The following is a 15,933-nucleotide window of genomic DNA, read 5'->3' as shown; positions in this document are numbered from 1 at the left end:
TTTTTTTTTTTTTTTGCCAGTCCTGGGGCTTGGACTCAGGGCCTGAGCACTGTCCCTGGCTTCTTTTTGCTCAAGGTTAGCACTCTACCTCTTGAGCCACAGCACCACTTAGGGCTTTTTCTTTGCATGTAGTGCTGAAGAATTGAACCCAGGACTTCATGCATGCTAGGCAGGCACTCTACTGCTAAGCCACATTCCCAGCCCTTATTTTTCTATTTTTTTCTTATTTATTGTCAAAGTGATGTACAGAGAGGTTACAGCTTCATATGTTAGGCCTTGGGTACATTTCTTGTACTATTTGTTACCTCCTCCCTCATTCCCCCCTCCTCCCTCTCTTTTTCCCTCTCCCCCCATGAGTTGTTCAGTTGGTTTACACCAAATGGTTTTCCAAGTATTGCTTTTGTAGTTGTTTGTCTTTTTATCATTTGTCTCTCGATTTTGATATTCCCCTTCACTTCCCTAGTTCTAATACCAGTATATACAGTTTCCAATGTACTCAGATAAGATACATTGATAATGTGAGTACAACCACAGGAAGGGGATATTTTTCTATTTTTATAAACATGTATAAACTACTTTGATCATACTCACCCTCATTCACCCTCGGTTTGCTCTCCATGTTTCTATTGATACCCATTCGCCCAACACAGCCTATTTTACTTTCAGATCTAGTAGATGTATCTTTTAATTAAAAAATATTTCCATATTTGTTTATTTAGGAAGTACTGGTGAATGAACTCAGAAACTCATACTTGCTAGGGAAGCACTCTAACAATTGAGACATTCCCCTAGCTTTTGTTTGTTTGTTTCCTTTAGTTCTTTTTTTAGATAGGGTGTTAGACTTTACCCAGATTAGCCTTAGACCACTGTAGTCCCATCTGCCTCCTGAGAAGTTGAAAAATAGAAATATACCATGCTCAGCTTGTTAATGTAGGATCTTATTTCATATCCAATCTTGCCTTAAACCACAATCCTCCAATCTCAGTCTCCTAATTAGATAGTATTATATTTGTGAGCCATTGTACCAGGCCTAAAGTTATTATTTTTATTGTTATTTTTGGTGTATATGCTGCTATATTAGGGCTTGAACTCAGGCCCCAGTGTTATCTCTTAGCTTTTTCACTCAAGTCTGATGCTGTAGAACTTGAGCTACACCTCTACTTCTTTCTTCTTTTTTGCTTTTTTTTGGCTGGTTAATTGAAGATTAACCCAAGCTGCCTTTGAACCTTAATCCTTAGGTCTCAGAATCCTGAGTAGCTAGGATGTACAGTCATTAGCCACCAAGCCTGGCTCTCAAGATTTTTCAAATTTAACTTTACTATCAAGGAGATGTACAGAGGGCTTATAGTTACATACTTAAGGTAGTGAGGACATTTCTTGTCAAATTTGTTAGCCTCCCCCCTCCTTCATTTTTATCCATTTTAATGCAGGATATTTTTGAAAACAAGTTGACTACATTGTTTTGACATTCATGGTAGTTTTTCTTTGTTTAGGGTCTCAAGTCCTGATCACATCTTTCTTCCAATTCCAAATTGGGAACAAAAGGAGAACCCTGACACTGAAGAAGACATTGGGCCTGTTGTTCAGCATATCTATGAGGTCTGTACCTATTGGATTTAATAGAAACCTATTAGATTTAAAAGAAACCTATTGAATTTACTGGAAACCTAGTGAGAAAACCAACAAGGCAGCAGCTAATTTAGAAAACAGACTACAATTTTGTGTAAACTTTGAATGGCTTAAGCAGATTTTTAATAACAGATTTCTTCTTTGAAATATTTTATATTTATAAATTGATTTTTATTGGGTAAATAGTTTTTAAACGTGTAGACAAAACAATTGCTATGATTTGTTAAGACCAATTAGTTCTTCATGACAAATGAAACAGATCATTGGGTGTGTCCTCAATGGCACTTTTTCCTTCTGTCTAAAAACTTAAAAATGCCTATAATCAAAATTTTATTTCTATAGGAAGAATATTTTTTCTTGTGATTTAAAAATAACTTTAATAGTCACCTTTTTTTGGAGGTATGGGGGATTGGATTCAGGGCCTCATATTTGAAAGGCAGGTATTCTACAACTTGAGACACACCTCTAGCATCTTTTTGCATTGGTTATTTTTGAAATATGTCTTGTTTTATATCCAGGTTAGCCTGGGTTTCAGTATTTCTACTTGAGTTTTCCCATCTCTGAGGATGACAAGCTTGCACCACTGTCTCCAGCTATTGGGCTTTCCCTGTAGCAAGGGGAATAGGTGCTAGCCATTAAGTTAGATGAAGACTCTCAAACTTACGCCTAGAGTGGCCTTGAACCATGCTCTCCTAAGCTCTGCCTTCCACAGAGCTAGGACTGTAGATCTGAGTCACAATGCCTGGGCCCTGAGCCCTTTTGCTCAAGGCTAATGCTTTACCACTTTGAGCCATAGAGCCACTTCTGGTTTTCTAGTGGTTAATTGTAGATAAGAATAATCACAGACTTTTCTGCCTGTGCTGGCTTTGAACTATGATCCTCAAATCTCAGCCCCCTAAGTAGGTAGGATTACAGGTGCCTGACCAGTAATAACCAACTTTAACTCTTGCTATGTTTTCATCCTTGCACTTGAGAGACAGATTTGAGTTTGATTTTTTTTGTACAATGACTATATTATAATCATTATATATTATTGTGATTTTGAGTCTATCAGAATTCTGTTATTCAAATCCTATTTTTATATGATTTCTAAAGTTTAAGGATTACAGAGTAGATTTTTGCCCAAACTATTTACATTTTCTCTTCTTTATTAGCTGAGAAACAATGGTCCGAGTTCATTCAGCAAGGCCATGCTGAATCTCCAGTGGCCATACAAATACAATAATAACACTTTATTGTACATCCTTCATTATGACATTGATGGGCCGATGAACTGTACTTCAGATATGGAGATCAACCCTTTGAAAATCAAGGTAGTGCACTTAATGGCTGCTCTTCAATATGACAACCTCTTATTGCTTTCTTATTAAACGTAGCAATGAAATACCTGAAATGAAACAATTTAAATTCAGACTCTGAAAAAACATTTTAGTTTATAACCAGTAAATTCAGAATTAGATTTATATATTATGGGTAAGAATAAATTCTGTGAAGTCCTGAATATTTGTGAAGTGTTAATAATATTTAAAAAATTTTTATTGTAAAGGTGATATACAGAGGGGTTACAGTTACGTAAGTCAGACAATGAGGACTTTTCTTTTTGAACAGTGTGACCCCTTCCCTCATTTTTTTTTTTTTTTGCCAGTTTTTCCCCCGTCTGGACTCCCCTCCCCTTCCAACTGTGTCTAGTTTGTATCACTGCTGAATTAGTTCACCCTTGGTGCTTCCTCTTTCCCTCCCCCAATCAGATGAATTTACATAGAAGACAAAGGGTACAGAAATCCAAAACAGTGACAAAAGGGATAAAATAGAAAAGAAGAACCAAAAATAAATAAATAAAAAGAACCACCAACAGTACAATAAAAAAAACCTCTTGTTTCCATTTCTGGAGTTTATTTTGATAAGATTCATTTTATATGATCTTACGTACATAGCTATTGAGCCCTTGTGATCCTCTCCTGAGAATATCCTTCTTCAGACTCACTGTGTGAATGTTTAGCGTCTGAGAGATATTTTTAGGACTCAGTTTGTACTAAATTGCATTGCTTTTTGGTCTATCACACATCTGATCATGTATTAAAGCTGTTATGCTGTTGAGATTTCTGTCTTCAGCATAAGAAATGCTGTTTTGTAGAATTATATATACTTTTGAATAAGGACATCTGCATCCTATTATACATTTTCATAAGAAGCTATTGAATGATAAGATCTAAATAAAGAAAACAAAATAAAAATACACTCATAATCAATACTCATCATGTTTGTATTGTGTGACTTCAGGGTATTTCATGTGTTTACATCCATTTTTCTTCTAGCAGTGCAGTGGGAGAATATAATGACAGAGAGAATATCTTTGAAGGAGCATATTCAGGACTCTAGTCTTTACTATCTATTCTTACCATTCACCAAATATAAAGTGGTGAATTTGTCATATCAAATATTCATATACCATTTACCAGTCATATGTAAGACTATATGTCATCCTATCAATATAAAATATTTTCTGTTATTGTTTTCCACCACTTCCAATGTCATCCAGATCTCCTCTTTGCAAACACCTGAAAAGAATGACACCATTGCTGGGCAAGGTGACTGGAACCATGTCATCACTAAGCGGGATCTCACCCTCAGTGGAGACATTCACACTTTGGTAAGTGCTATTTGAAGTGCGTGCTGTATAGACATTTAAAAATATGTGATTATGAGACTGATGCCAAAGGACATTTCAAAAATAACAACAGAATGCTGAAAGAACATTACATATTTTTATACCACTCAGTCTTTTTACTTTCCTTTTTTTCCTAGTCAAATTCATTCACATTTTTTTTTTTTTTTTTTTGGCCAGTCCTGGGCCTTGGACTCAGGGCCTAAGCACTGTCCCTGGCTTCTTCCCGCTCAAGGCTAGCACTCTGCCACTTGAGCCACAGCGCCGCTTCTGGCCGTTTTCTGTATATGTGGTGCTGGGGAATCGAACCTAGGGCCTCGGGTATACCGAGGCAGGCACTCTTGCCACTAGGCTATATCCCCAGCCCCTCATTCACATTTTTAAGTTATCTGTCATAGACAAAATATTTGAAGTTCAAATTTATGTTCTTGATTGTCCTTTTAAATGACCTCTTTCTTGATCTCACTGTGTTGCAGATGGCTCAAAAACATATAGAAGAACCATTAATGAAATATATAGAAGAATAATTAGTGTTCTGCTTAACTTTTGTTGACTCAGATTACACAGTGATTGTTTTTGAAAGGAGCTTGTCATTTAGCTTTTTGAAAATTAACATCTCTGTTTATATTCAGAAGCAAACATGAGTTCTTTTACACCACCAAATTGTGTGGTCCTTCTTTACCCTTATCCACTGTAACCACCTGATGACTTTCATCTTTATTTCTCTGCTTTCTACCATTGGCCCCTTCTTAGTCTCCATTTCCAAATTGTTATCTCTGGAATATTCCTGGGATCAACTTTAGGTTTCTTTTATGCTTCTACTCACATTCATTTAGTAGATCTGTGCTATCCACTATTGTCCCTACCAGCCAATGTGGATGTGTTCAACTTGACACAGGAAGCTGATTAGACATGGCATTTTCATGATTACCATCATCTTAGCAAATCCTCTTAGACATACTGTACTCTATGCTATTATTGAGTCTCATAGCTTTAAATCCAGGCCTGGCACAAATGACATGGTTTGTATATCTGTTATGAGCCTTTGTACTGAACTCTAGCCTCCGGACTCTAATGTCTAACTGCCTAGTAGAACTCCTTTTTCAATGGCTAATAGGAAATTTCAAACTTAACTCTGAAAATACACTTGAGTTTTTGCAATTTCTCTTTCCATAATGATCTACATTATTAACTCTCAACTCCATTCTCTTTCCAAAACCTGCATCTTCTGTCTCTGTCTCCTTCCCTATTGCTCTTTTAGTCTCATCCTAGATTTAAGCAAACTTTATCAAAATCTACTTTCAAAAGGGCCCAGATGGACCTTTTTCACCAGCTCTAATATGTTGCCACAACTTAATGTAGGCTAGGTTGTTCTCTAACTTGACTTTTGTCAAATCCCTATTTGGTCTCTGAATTTCTGCCTTGATGGACACTAGAGTTTATTTGCTGCGTAGAAAACATTCTGATTCTTTGACATACAGGTCAGGCCAGGGACCATATAGGGCCTTGCTACCTAATTTAAACAAATCCTAACTCAAATCCCAGCTCAGTACACACAATAGGGCCTTCTCACCTCTAAACTTACAGCAGGTCTCCACATTCTACTTCCCCCAGTACATGCCTTGTTGTTTATTGAACCAATAGCCACAGGCATTTTCTGCCACCAGGCTTTGAAAATTGCCCCTCCTTTTTTTGAAATGGTTTTTACCCATGTGTCTTTTATTGATCTTGTTCTGGGGTCCTTACATGTTGAGCTTTAACAGGGACAGCCATGACCCACCCATGGGAAGTAAAACTTTGCTTCTGCTGTGCTCTTACCTTGTCTCCACCACTCCACTTTTGATCCTGAACTTTTATCTTTTTAGAATTCTCTTCTTTAAAAAAATGGATATAAAAGTTGCATATAATTCATTATTTTAAACTTTTTGAAGTATATTAGGTAGTGTTTTTTAGTATATTCACCATTCCCATTATAATTACAAAACATTATCACTTCCAAAAAAAATACTATCCCCATTAAACAGTTACAACTTATTCTCCTCAACCACCAGCCTCTGGTCACTACTAACATGCTTTCAGTTCTGATATTCTATGCAGTTCTACCGATTCGCTTATTCTAGACACTGCTTATGTGCACAGAATCATACAATATGAGGTCTATTGCATCTGGCTTCTTTCAGTTAGTGTGTTTTCCATATTCATCCACAAAGGTGCTGAAGATATATATTGCTCTTTTGGACACATTCAGGGTTTTCCTAAAGAATGTTGAGTTCTAGCCATTGAAATGAATCTTTCACTGTTACACATTTTATTCTCTCATAATAAATCATATGAAAACCCATCCATCTGTAAAGAAAATCTCAGCCTTAGCAATTATAGCTCATTCATTTTAAGCATCATTTGTACAAGACAGAAGAAACTAGATAGTTGCTCTATGCCCTTCACATAAAATGAGCAAAATAAGATGCATGATGTCACAGTGTAAGGGTTGAGAGAGTGATGTTTTCTTGTGAGTAAATAGTTGGTGTTTGCAGGGTTGTGGAGTTGCGCAGTGCTTGCAGATCGTCTGCCAGGTTGGGAGACTGGACCGGGGGAAGAGTGCAATCCTGTATGTGAAGTCACTCCTGTGGACTGAGACCTTTATGAATGTAAGTGGATGGAGCCAACATTCAGCACATTTTTCTTTTGGTTTTTCAAAGCAATGAAAATGGCCTGCCCTCTGGGATCCAATCTCATTGTTATTTCCATACAGAAGGAAAACCAGAACCATTCGTATTCTCTGAAGTCATCTGCTTCATTCAGTGTCATAGAGTTTCCTTATAAGAATCTTCTGATTGAGGATATCTCTAACTCGACATTAGTAAGTGATTGATTTGAAGGAATGGGGAAAAATGCACTCAGTACAAATGGTTTTCTTTAGCTCTTTCTATTTTGTTTAAAAAAACAGCAGCTTAACTGTTCTAATGATTTAAAGTGGTGGGGGAGGGAGGGAATTTAGAATAGAATAGAGGAGGTGAACTTGTTCAGAGCATACAGCAGACATTGGCAGAATTGTCACAGTGAGACTCCCTTGTGCTATTAATGTATGCTAAGTAAAAGAAAAAGCAATAAGGTGTTGAGATGATTATAGCCTTTTTAATAGTATTACTTTACTCTTATCCTAGGATGTTAAATCTGGCTCTTTTATTGTAGTACCTACTCCTATGGACGAGCACTTTTTTGTTTCAAACTATGTACTAAATTATGTGTAGAATACTGTCTTAGGATATTTTCTCCCCACAAGTTAAGTAAAGTGGCCATTGATTGTAACAAGTGAAGGTATTTTTGAAAACCTTTAAGGACTTGAAATGGGATCAGCCAACATAAACTGAATTAGATTATTTAAAAACCATATTGGTTATAATCAGAAATTAACCTGTTGTTGCAAGTTTTGTATAGGTATATCTCTGTTAGTGATACCAAACATGCAACTGCTTAGTTACTCTAATGAAAAAGTAAAATGGGAATACCACTAAAATAAAATTTTGTAGATATTAGTACTTGCTGACTATTTTTGAAGCTAAAAATGTTTTTCCCTAACAGGTCACCACTAATATTACCTGGGGCATTCAGCCAGCACCCATGCCTGTGCCTGTGTGGGTGATCATTTTAGCAGTTCTAGCAGGATTGTTGTTACTGGCCATTTTGGTATTTGTAATGTACAGGGTAAGTAATGTGCTTGGAGAGAGGGAGAAGGGAATGGGGACATAAAAGAAAAGGGGACGAAAGAGAAGCAACAAGAATGGTAACAGAGGGGCTGGGGATATGGCCTAGTGGCAAGAGAGCTTGCCTCGTATACATGAGGCCCTGGGTTCGATTCCCCAGCACCACATATACAGAAAACGGCCAGAAGTGGCGCTGTGGCTCAAGTGGCAGAATGCTAGCCTTGAGCAAAAGGAAGCCAGGGACAGTGCTCAGGCCCTGAGTCCAAGGCCCAGGACTGGCCAAAAAAAAAAAAAAAAAAAAAAAAGAATGGTAACAGAAAATGAGCCCAGCACCAGTGGCTCATGCCTATAATCCTAACTACTCAGGAGGCTGAGATCTGAGTATCACGGTTTGGAGCCAGCCCAGGCAGAAAAGTCCCCTTGAGACTCTTATCTCCAATAAATGACCCAAAAAAGCCAGAAGTGGTATTGTGCAACTTGTGAGCACAAAGAGGCTCAAGGACAGGGTCCAGGTCCTGACTTCAAGCCCCATGACTCACCAAAAAAAAAAGAAAAAAAAAGACAAGAAAAGGAAGAAAAACATTTAGTGTGATATATGATGGATATTAGTTTAATGTTTGAGGGAAGAGAAATCACATACAAAGTGCCATTTGAATTTTATTGGTATAGTGATTATGCATTCATTCAGAAATTATTTGTTGTAGTTTATACTCATGTGACAGTAATGTTGCTTTTTCCCACTGATAGATGGGCTTTTTTAAACGTGTTCGGCCACCCCAAGAAGAGCAAGAAAGGGAACAACTTCAACCTCATGAAAATGGTGAAGGAAACTCGGAAACTTAACTGTGATTTTAAGTTATGCTATATCATTACTTATGGGAATGACCAACTTGACTATAGGTTTGAATTTCCTTCATGAAAAGTGAAATCTCAAGATGACATTGCTGATGGAACCCATTGGCCTCAGTCTAACTACAAAATTGAAAGCAATATTTGTCAATCTTCTCTTTACAAATAAGTTCAGACATACATTTAATCCAGTGACTTGTGTATTGAGGTATTTAAATAATGAAATTTCAACTGATGAATCTCATTCATGTACATAGTGCTTGAGTTACTACTTTACATGAAATAGTACCTTCTACATTACCTCTTCTGTTTTAGTATGTTGGGTTTTTGCTGTTCATTGTTATTATTTTAAAACAATTGTAGTTTTAGAGCAATCCACATTTAGACTTTACCCTGCACAGTTTTGTACAGGTAGTGAACTCTCTTACATATTGCACTACAGATGAATTTTCACGCAACTTATGATTTTATAACTACACAAACATGGATTTTAATACCATTGGTATGGTAGGACTTTTTTTTTTTTTTTTTAGTGCATGATACCATCAAAGTCTGTTACTAGGGCTTATAGCTCAGTGGTACAACACATGCCTACTATGTTCAGGGTCCTAGGTTCAATCGCCAGCATTGAGACAAAAATTGTTTCCTATAATAAAAATGGTACAATATTTGAATATGATATTCAGGTACGTGCTATTAAATTTTATTTATATTTAATTGCTAATCTAGTTTATTATACTCTTGTATAGCTTAAGTTGTTTATCGAATTCTTTAAGCCAACTTATACTAAAAATTAATCTACAATCAAAAGTCCCTCTTTTGTATAATGGGTTAATTTCAGCTAATATAATGATGTTTAAAGCCATATGGAATTGGAATGATTTTCAAAGTACATCTATCCCCTTGTTTTCATCTGGCTATTTATAATATGACTCGAGCTTTGTAGTTTTCAGATATATCTACTTATCAATAGTTCATTCTTAGATGGAATGCAGATTTTAGTTGTTCTTAATTTATTATCCTCCTACAGATGTGTTTTTCCTTAAAAGTCCCAAACTGAGAAGGGGGTCAAGATCATCTTTATAATGTTGAGGAACCTGGATTCCTACTTTTGTCCCATGAGAAATACTTGGAGTGAAAACTCATAAGGTAGCTCGCTGATTTTCTTCTAGCAATAGCCTGGTGCTACTCATGAATAGTACCTCAGTTTAACCAAGGTAAAGTGCAACACTTGTCTTCAGTGCTACAAAGTATTTATATAAGCAGTTCTTGGTATTGAAAACTTTTTAAGCTTTCTTATGTTTGTTAACATAAATTATGTTTCTGGGGTTTTTAATAAAAAGCAGCATAGGTAGTGAGTTATAGTTTTAAATACTTGTGTGGTGACAAATCTTCTGGGGAAGGAAATGGGATTTATTTGCAGTTCTCTAAGGCCTAGGGATAACTCACAAGTATACCTATTTTTATGCAATTATGTCATGCTTTGCTCTAGGGAATTGAGAATCTTAATGGCTTGCTAATTGCTGTCCTCATTAGGCAATGATAAATATTTCTCTTAAATAATTGACTATTTTTCTATAATTGGAATTTATCTCACCATATCTTGTGGTATCATTCCATGCATAAATGACTGAGCTGTCAGGAGAAGATATGCATAAAATTGAAGTACCTTTTAGGTAAGTTATGCAAGTTAGAATATAGACAAGATTCTGTATTTAATCAATGAATTTAAAAATGTATGGGGTCTTGGAGCATTGAAGTTATTAGTGACTTGGAGGTGTTTAGCCATATGCATAAATATTTTTGTTGCCAATAGTTTAAGTTATTTTAAGAAAAAATTAATGTTTGTCCTTGGATTAAGTATTTCCTACCACTAGTCACTAATTTGATCTGTAACAACTTTTATCTTACCTGTTTCACCACTTAATAGCCATCATTCCTGAGAAGTAAATGTGTATATAGTCACTTTCACAGAAGAATTAGTATTTCTCAAGGAATAGTTTTCTATTAGATAGATAGGACGCTAGAAATGAAAATTAACATGATGCTTTAAATTGACTGCATGATGTTTTCTTTTAAGCAATAGTATGGATATTCTTTCAAAAAATGAAAATATGTATCTACTAAAATGCAGATTATAATTTGAAAATCTGTTTTCTAAAGAAAGCATTGAGTTCTTTTTAACCCCGAAGTAGTATATATTGGAAAAAATAACAGAAAATAGTTCTATGAAATCAATATAAATCTTCAAACGCTTTAAAGTACCATTGTATTTGTAAGTTGTTGAGAATTAATATTCCTCCTAAAGTATAAAATTCTCATAGTCCAGTTTAGTATATAAAAATTTGAATGAGGGGCTGGGAATATGGCCTACTGGTAGAGTGTTTGCCTCGCATACATGAAGCCCTGGGTTTGATTCCTCAGCACCATATATATGTAGAAAAAGCCAGAAGTGGTGCTGTGGCTGAAGTGGTAGAGCTAGCCTTGAGCAAAAAGAAGCCAGGGACAGTGCTCAGGCCCTGAGTTCAAGCCCCAGGACTGGCAAAAAAAATATTTGAATGAGCTATAGGATATCAAATGAATTGAACAGAGGTGAAAAATATTGATATTTGTGTCTTACATAGAGAATTTATTTCAGAGTTGAAATTTTGACAGATATTTGTATGAGGGTCACAAATTCTGGTAAATTAATCTCTTAAATTCTGTTTCAATTCTGAAAGGTAAAACAGTTAAGTCAAAATATTATCATCCCAATTCTACCTGCACTAGCGATTCATAGTTAATCCTCCTAAATACAATGTTTATACTTATATAAAGAAAAAGTTCAAGAATTCATAATTAGTACTTTTCTGAGTACTCTAAGAGAGGTATGAAAGAGTTCTGATAGTTAATTAAGACTCAAAGGGAGAAATGTATAAGAAAAGTCAAGTATCACAGAATGTATAAGTTTCTGTATTCAGAATGTACTGTGGGCCTTACGGAGAAGAGACTGATCATTGAACTCTGGTGTGTGGCCATTGTCTCATTCCATTCCACCTTATTTGAACCCTTAACTTGTCCATGTAGTAATTTGATAAGTTAAATAAAACAGAATTTGAAAATTGAGTATGGGATCCAAAAAGTTAAATGAAATAACTTAATACTCACTGCTTGGGAAAGTGTCTCTTTTAACTTGGTGTTGGCTCATTTGAACAATGAACCTCTGGCCGTGCAATGTATAGTGCATACTTGGTTTTACTGTAATTTCTTATGTGGAATGAATTTCTTGAAAAAGGTACTGAATCTGATTTTTGTTGTCATTGTTCTCAAGTGCAATATAACAATGTAACCAAACCTAGATAATGCAAAATCATCATTAATTTAGTAAGCCTAATCTAAGTAGAGATTTATTCATGCTCTTATTACTGGGAAAGAGTGATTCTGTTGTTGTTATGCCAGTGATATTACTCACTTTGGAAGGGACCATTCTGTATTTTATTTCAGGATGGAGATGAACTATTCCTTACAGGTACTTAAAACTTTGAAGTATCTTAAGGTCACATGAGAGCTGTGTATATCAAATTAATTTACTGCCTTAGTAACACAGAAAATGCTCATCTTTGTTTAGCTCTTCTTGTGATTACCCACATTGGGTAAGACATAAAGTATTCTCAAATCTGTCATTTGCTAACTTGGTTTGAGTTAGTGAAAGCTCTTATAGTGTTCTGCCTTGTTTCCAACATGTAACTTGTGACTGTTCAATAAACTTGAGCTATGGTGCCATGTTTGCGCGTGGACTTCTCTTTCCCTTCAAGGACATTTGATTTCATTTTTCAGTTACATGAGCCAGCAGTCATGCACCACCAGGGTGACCTCAATGCGGTGACATACTCTGTAATACTCCAAGCTCTTAAGAGCATTAGTCATTGGAAGAAAGGAAGCCAAGAGGCAAAAAGGACTTAATGTTCAAACATATCCTTGGAAAACTGGGTACATGAAGAGAGGTAAATATGATTGAAGCACTCCATATTCATGTATCAGGAGATCATGATGAAATCACAATACAAAAATTTACGCTAATAAAAATAATAAAATGCATTCTTTGAAAGGTCAATATGTATTTGGCCAAAATGTAAGAATCCTTTAGTTTCTGGGTTTAATTTTTTTTCTTTCAATTTCTGTGTGTGGTGGTTGTTTGTTTGCTTGTTTGAAACACAGTATCACTGTGCAGCAATGTTATCCTTTTCATACTCCAGCTTCTTCCTGCTTAGTGCTGGGATTATACACATGCATCACTGTGCCCAACCGAGTCCTTTTATTTCTAAATAAATTCTTTCTAAATGCCATTACCCAGAACTCAACTTACAGATTGCTTTAAAAAAAAATACACATTTAGGCTGTAAATGTAGCTTAGTGGTAGAGTGCTTGCCTAGCATGCATGAAGCCCTGAGTTCGATTCCTCAGTATCACATAAACAGAAAAAGCCCAAAGTGGTGCTGTGGCTCACATAGTAGAGTGCTAGCTCAGAGACAGAGCCCAGGTCCTGAGACCAAGCTCCAGGACTGGGAAACATACATACACACACACACACACACATACACACACTCACACACACTCACACACACTTGTTTTGTTTTTGTGTATCAGCAGTTTTAATAAAGATTGGACATCCTTTACTAGAAAGTTAAGAAAGAAAATTTTCTGAGGATGAGGTCATTGCTCAATGTCAGGATGCTTATTCAGGAAGGTCTGATATTCCAAAATCTAAAAAGTTCTGAGATCTGAAAATATTCTGTTCCAAAGTATTTCAGATAAAGGAAATGCTTTTATGTGGAAAGTCTGTACTGACTGAGTGCCCTGGTTAATGCTTTAATACTAGCAACTCAGAGGAGGAGCTCGAGAGTGTGGCAAAAAGTTTAGAAGAACCATGGCAGTTAGTGAAGCTGGTTCAGTGCAGAGAGTACCTGTCAACTCACCTGTATGGGCAGCATAAATGTAAATGAATTAAAGTCCAGGAAGTCTTGGGCACAAATGCAAGACTGTTTAAAAAATAACCAAAACAAAAATGGCTCCTGGCATGGCTGAGATGGTAGAGTGCCTGAATTCAAACTCAAATACTAATAAGGAGCAACCAAGGAAATGATTTGATTTCTTTACCCTTTGTCTTGTATATAAGTTTATCTGATTTGGGAAGGAAGTGGGAAGCACAGAAATGATGGTACAAAGGGTGAATCAATTCAGCAGCAAAACCTACTAGACACAAGTTGGAAATGAATTATACAACTTTGGGGAAGGGAAGTTGTGAGGGGAAAAATGGAGAGAATGATTGAGGGGGTGACACTGTTAAAAAATGTACTCAAATGGGCTGGGGATATGGCCTAGTGGCAAGAGTGCCTGCCTCATATACATGAGGCCCTGGGTTCGATTCCCCAGCACCACATATACAGAAAATGGCCAGAAGTGGCACTGTGGCTCAAGTGGCAGAGTGCTAGCCTTGAACAAAAAAAAGAAGCGCAGGGACAGTGCTTAGGCCCTGAGTCCAAGCCCCAGGACTGGCCAAAATAAAACAAAAACAAAACCCAAAAAATGTACTCATTGCCTGATTTACATAACTGTAATCCCACTGTACACACCTTTACAATAAAATTTTAAAAATCCTTTAAAACAGAAAGGAAAGAATATGTTCTGTGTAAATATTTGAGAAGAGACAAATATTAAGCATGATTTAAATACAACATATAACTTAGAGAGTCCAAGGAACTCCATAAATACTTAAGTTTTATGTTTTAATAGTCACAAAATGTTATTAATATAAGGTGGTAAAATATATATAATTCATGATTTTTAAGAATGATACAGATAAAATGAAGAATGATATAGATAAAACATTTGCTTAAAGAAAATGGTAATAGCTTCATGTAATAGACTGGTGAATTATTAAGTAATTTCATCTAAGAGATTGTCCTTTTTTCAAGGCTATTTTTGTTGTGTTTTATTCAAAGTTTCTGTTTGTTGTCATTATTGTTTGATATTTTTCAAAGTTTGGCCTTTTCAAGACAAAATCTGTACATATAAACCAGACTAGCCTCAAACTCATTATGTTGCCAACACTGGCTTAGAATTTGTGATGAACCTACCTTAGCCTCTCAAATGCTGAGATTATCGGGATGTACCACCATTAAATTTTGAAATAAAATATATACACCTAAATTAAATGGGTAGTTGAATTTATGTAATTAAAAAAAGCAATCGAGTAAATGTTACCATGGAAGGTAACTTTTATTATCAGCATGATATTTGTTAGTATTTCTTCCCTGAAATTTAGTTATTCTTGATTTTTGAGCCTGGGCAGGAAAGTCTGTGAGACTTTTATCTCCATTTAGCCACCAGAAAACCAGAAGTGGCACTGTGCCTCAAAGAGGTAGAGTTCTAGCCTTGAGTAAAAAGGTTCATGGACAGTGCCCAGGCCCTTAGTTCAAGCCCCATGACTGATAAAAACAACAACAACAAATGGAAGAAAAAGATGCCAAGGCCCAAACAATAAATGTAAGCCTGAAGATACCTCACACAGTGAGAGAGGGGACATGTGAATAGCGCAAATAAAGGATTGTACAGGCCACTGAAAAAAAGGTAATGTGTGTGTGTGTGCATGCACACACGTGTAGTTTGCTTTAAAAAGCATTTTTGATCATAAAGTTCATGGACGTTGAGAGGCCTGGTGGACATGATACAGGAGAAGATACTATTTTCAGTACTGCTTCCTGAATGCCTGGGCATAAGCAAGTTCAGAAGTTCCCAAGAGGCAGCATATACTTTGAAAAACAAATTAGGTTATACATTTATTACAGTATTTGAATAATTACTTTTGGGAAATGGGACAATCAGGAACAACACTTTAAGCCTAAACAAAGGTACCCTGGGTATTGTATTTACATTTATTTGAATTCGGGAAGAGAGGGGAAACATCAAAATGGTGAGACAAAGGGTAAAAGGTGAACCAACACAACAGTGATACTTAAAGACAATATGTTGTAAACGAACTGTACAACTGGAGTGGGGTGTTGGGGAGGAGGGAAGGTGAGAGAAAAGGGAGGAGGTAACAAGTTT

The 15,933-nt window shown here is 36.1% G+C and overlaps 1 protein-coding gene across 1 annotated transcript in view; it reads left to right on the top strand.

The window, feature by feature from the left end:
* Itgav (integrin subunit alpha V) overlaps positions 1-11,260 on the top strand; it is a 102,190-nt gene extending 90,930 nt beyond the window's left edge. Inside the window, exons 24-30 of the mRNA XM_048345128.1 lie at positions 1,494-1,599; positions 2,784-2,942; positions 4,169-4,279; positions 6,829-6,942; positions 7,047-7,154; positions 7,877-7,999; positions 8,746-11,260. Of these exons, the coding sequence (XP_048201085.1) occupies positions 1,494-1,599; positions 2,784-2,942; positions 4,169-4,279; positions 6,829-6,942; positions 7,047-7,154; positions 7,877-7,999; positions 8,746-8,841 (817 nt within the window). The 3' untranslated portion in view covers positions 8,842-11,260. The remainder of the gene's footprint in view (positions 1-1,493; positions 1,600-2,783; positions 2,943-4,168; positions 4,280-6,828; positions 6,943-7,046; positions 7,155-7,876; positions 8,000-8,745) is intronic.
* The last annotated feature ends 4,673 nt before the right edge of the window (positions 11,261-15,933 follow it).

This window comes from Perognathus longimembris, chromosome 4 (genome assembly GCF_023159225.1).
Source record: "Perognathus longimembris pacificus isolate PPM17 chromosome 4, ASM2315922v1, whole genome shotgun sequence".
Taxonomy (NCBI): Eukaryota; Metazoa; Chordata; class Mammalia; order Rodentia; family Heteromyidae; genus Perognathus; species Perognathus longimembris.
Note: the sequence above shows the minus strand (reverse complement) of the source record. Positions and strands in the feature narration are given on the sequence as shown.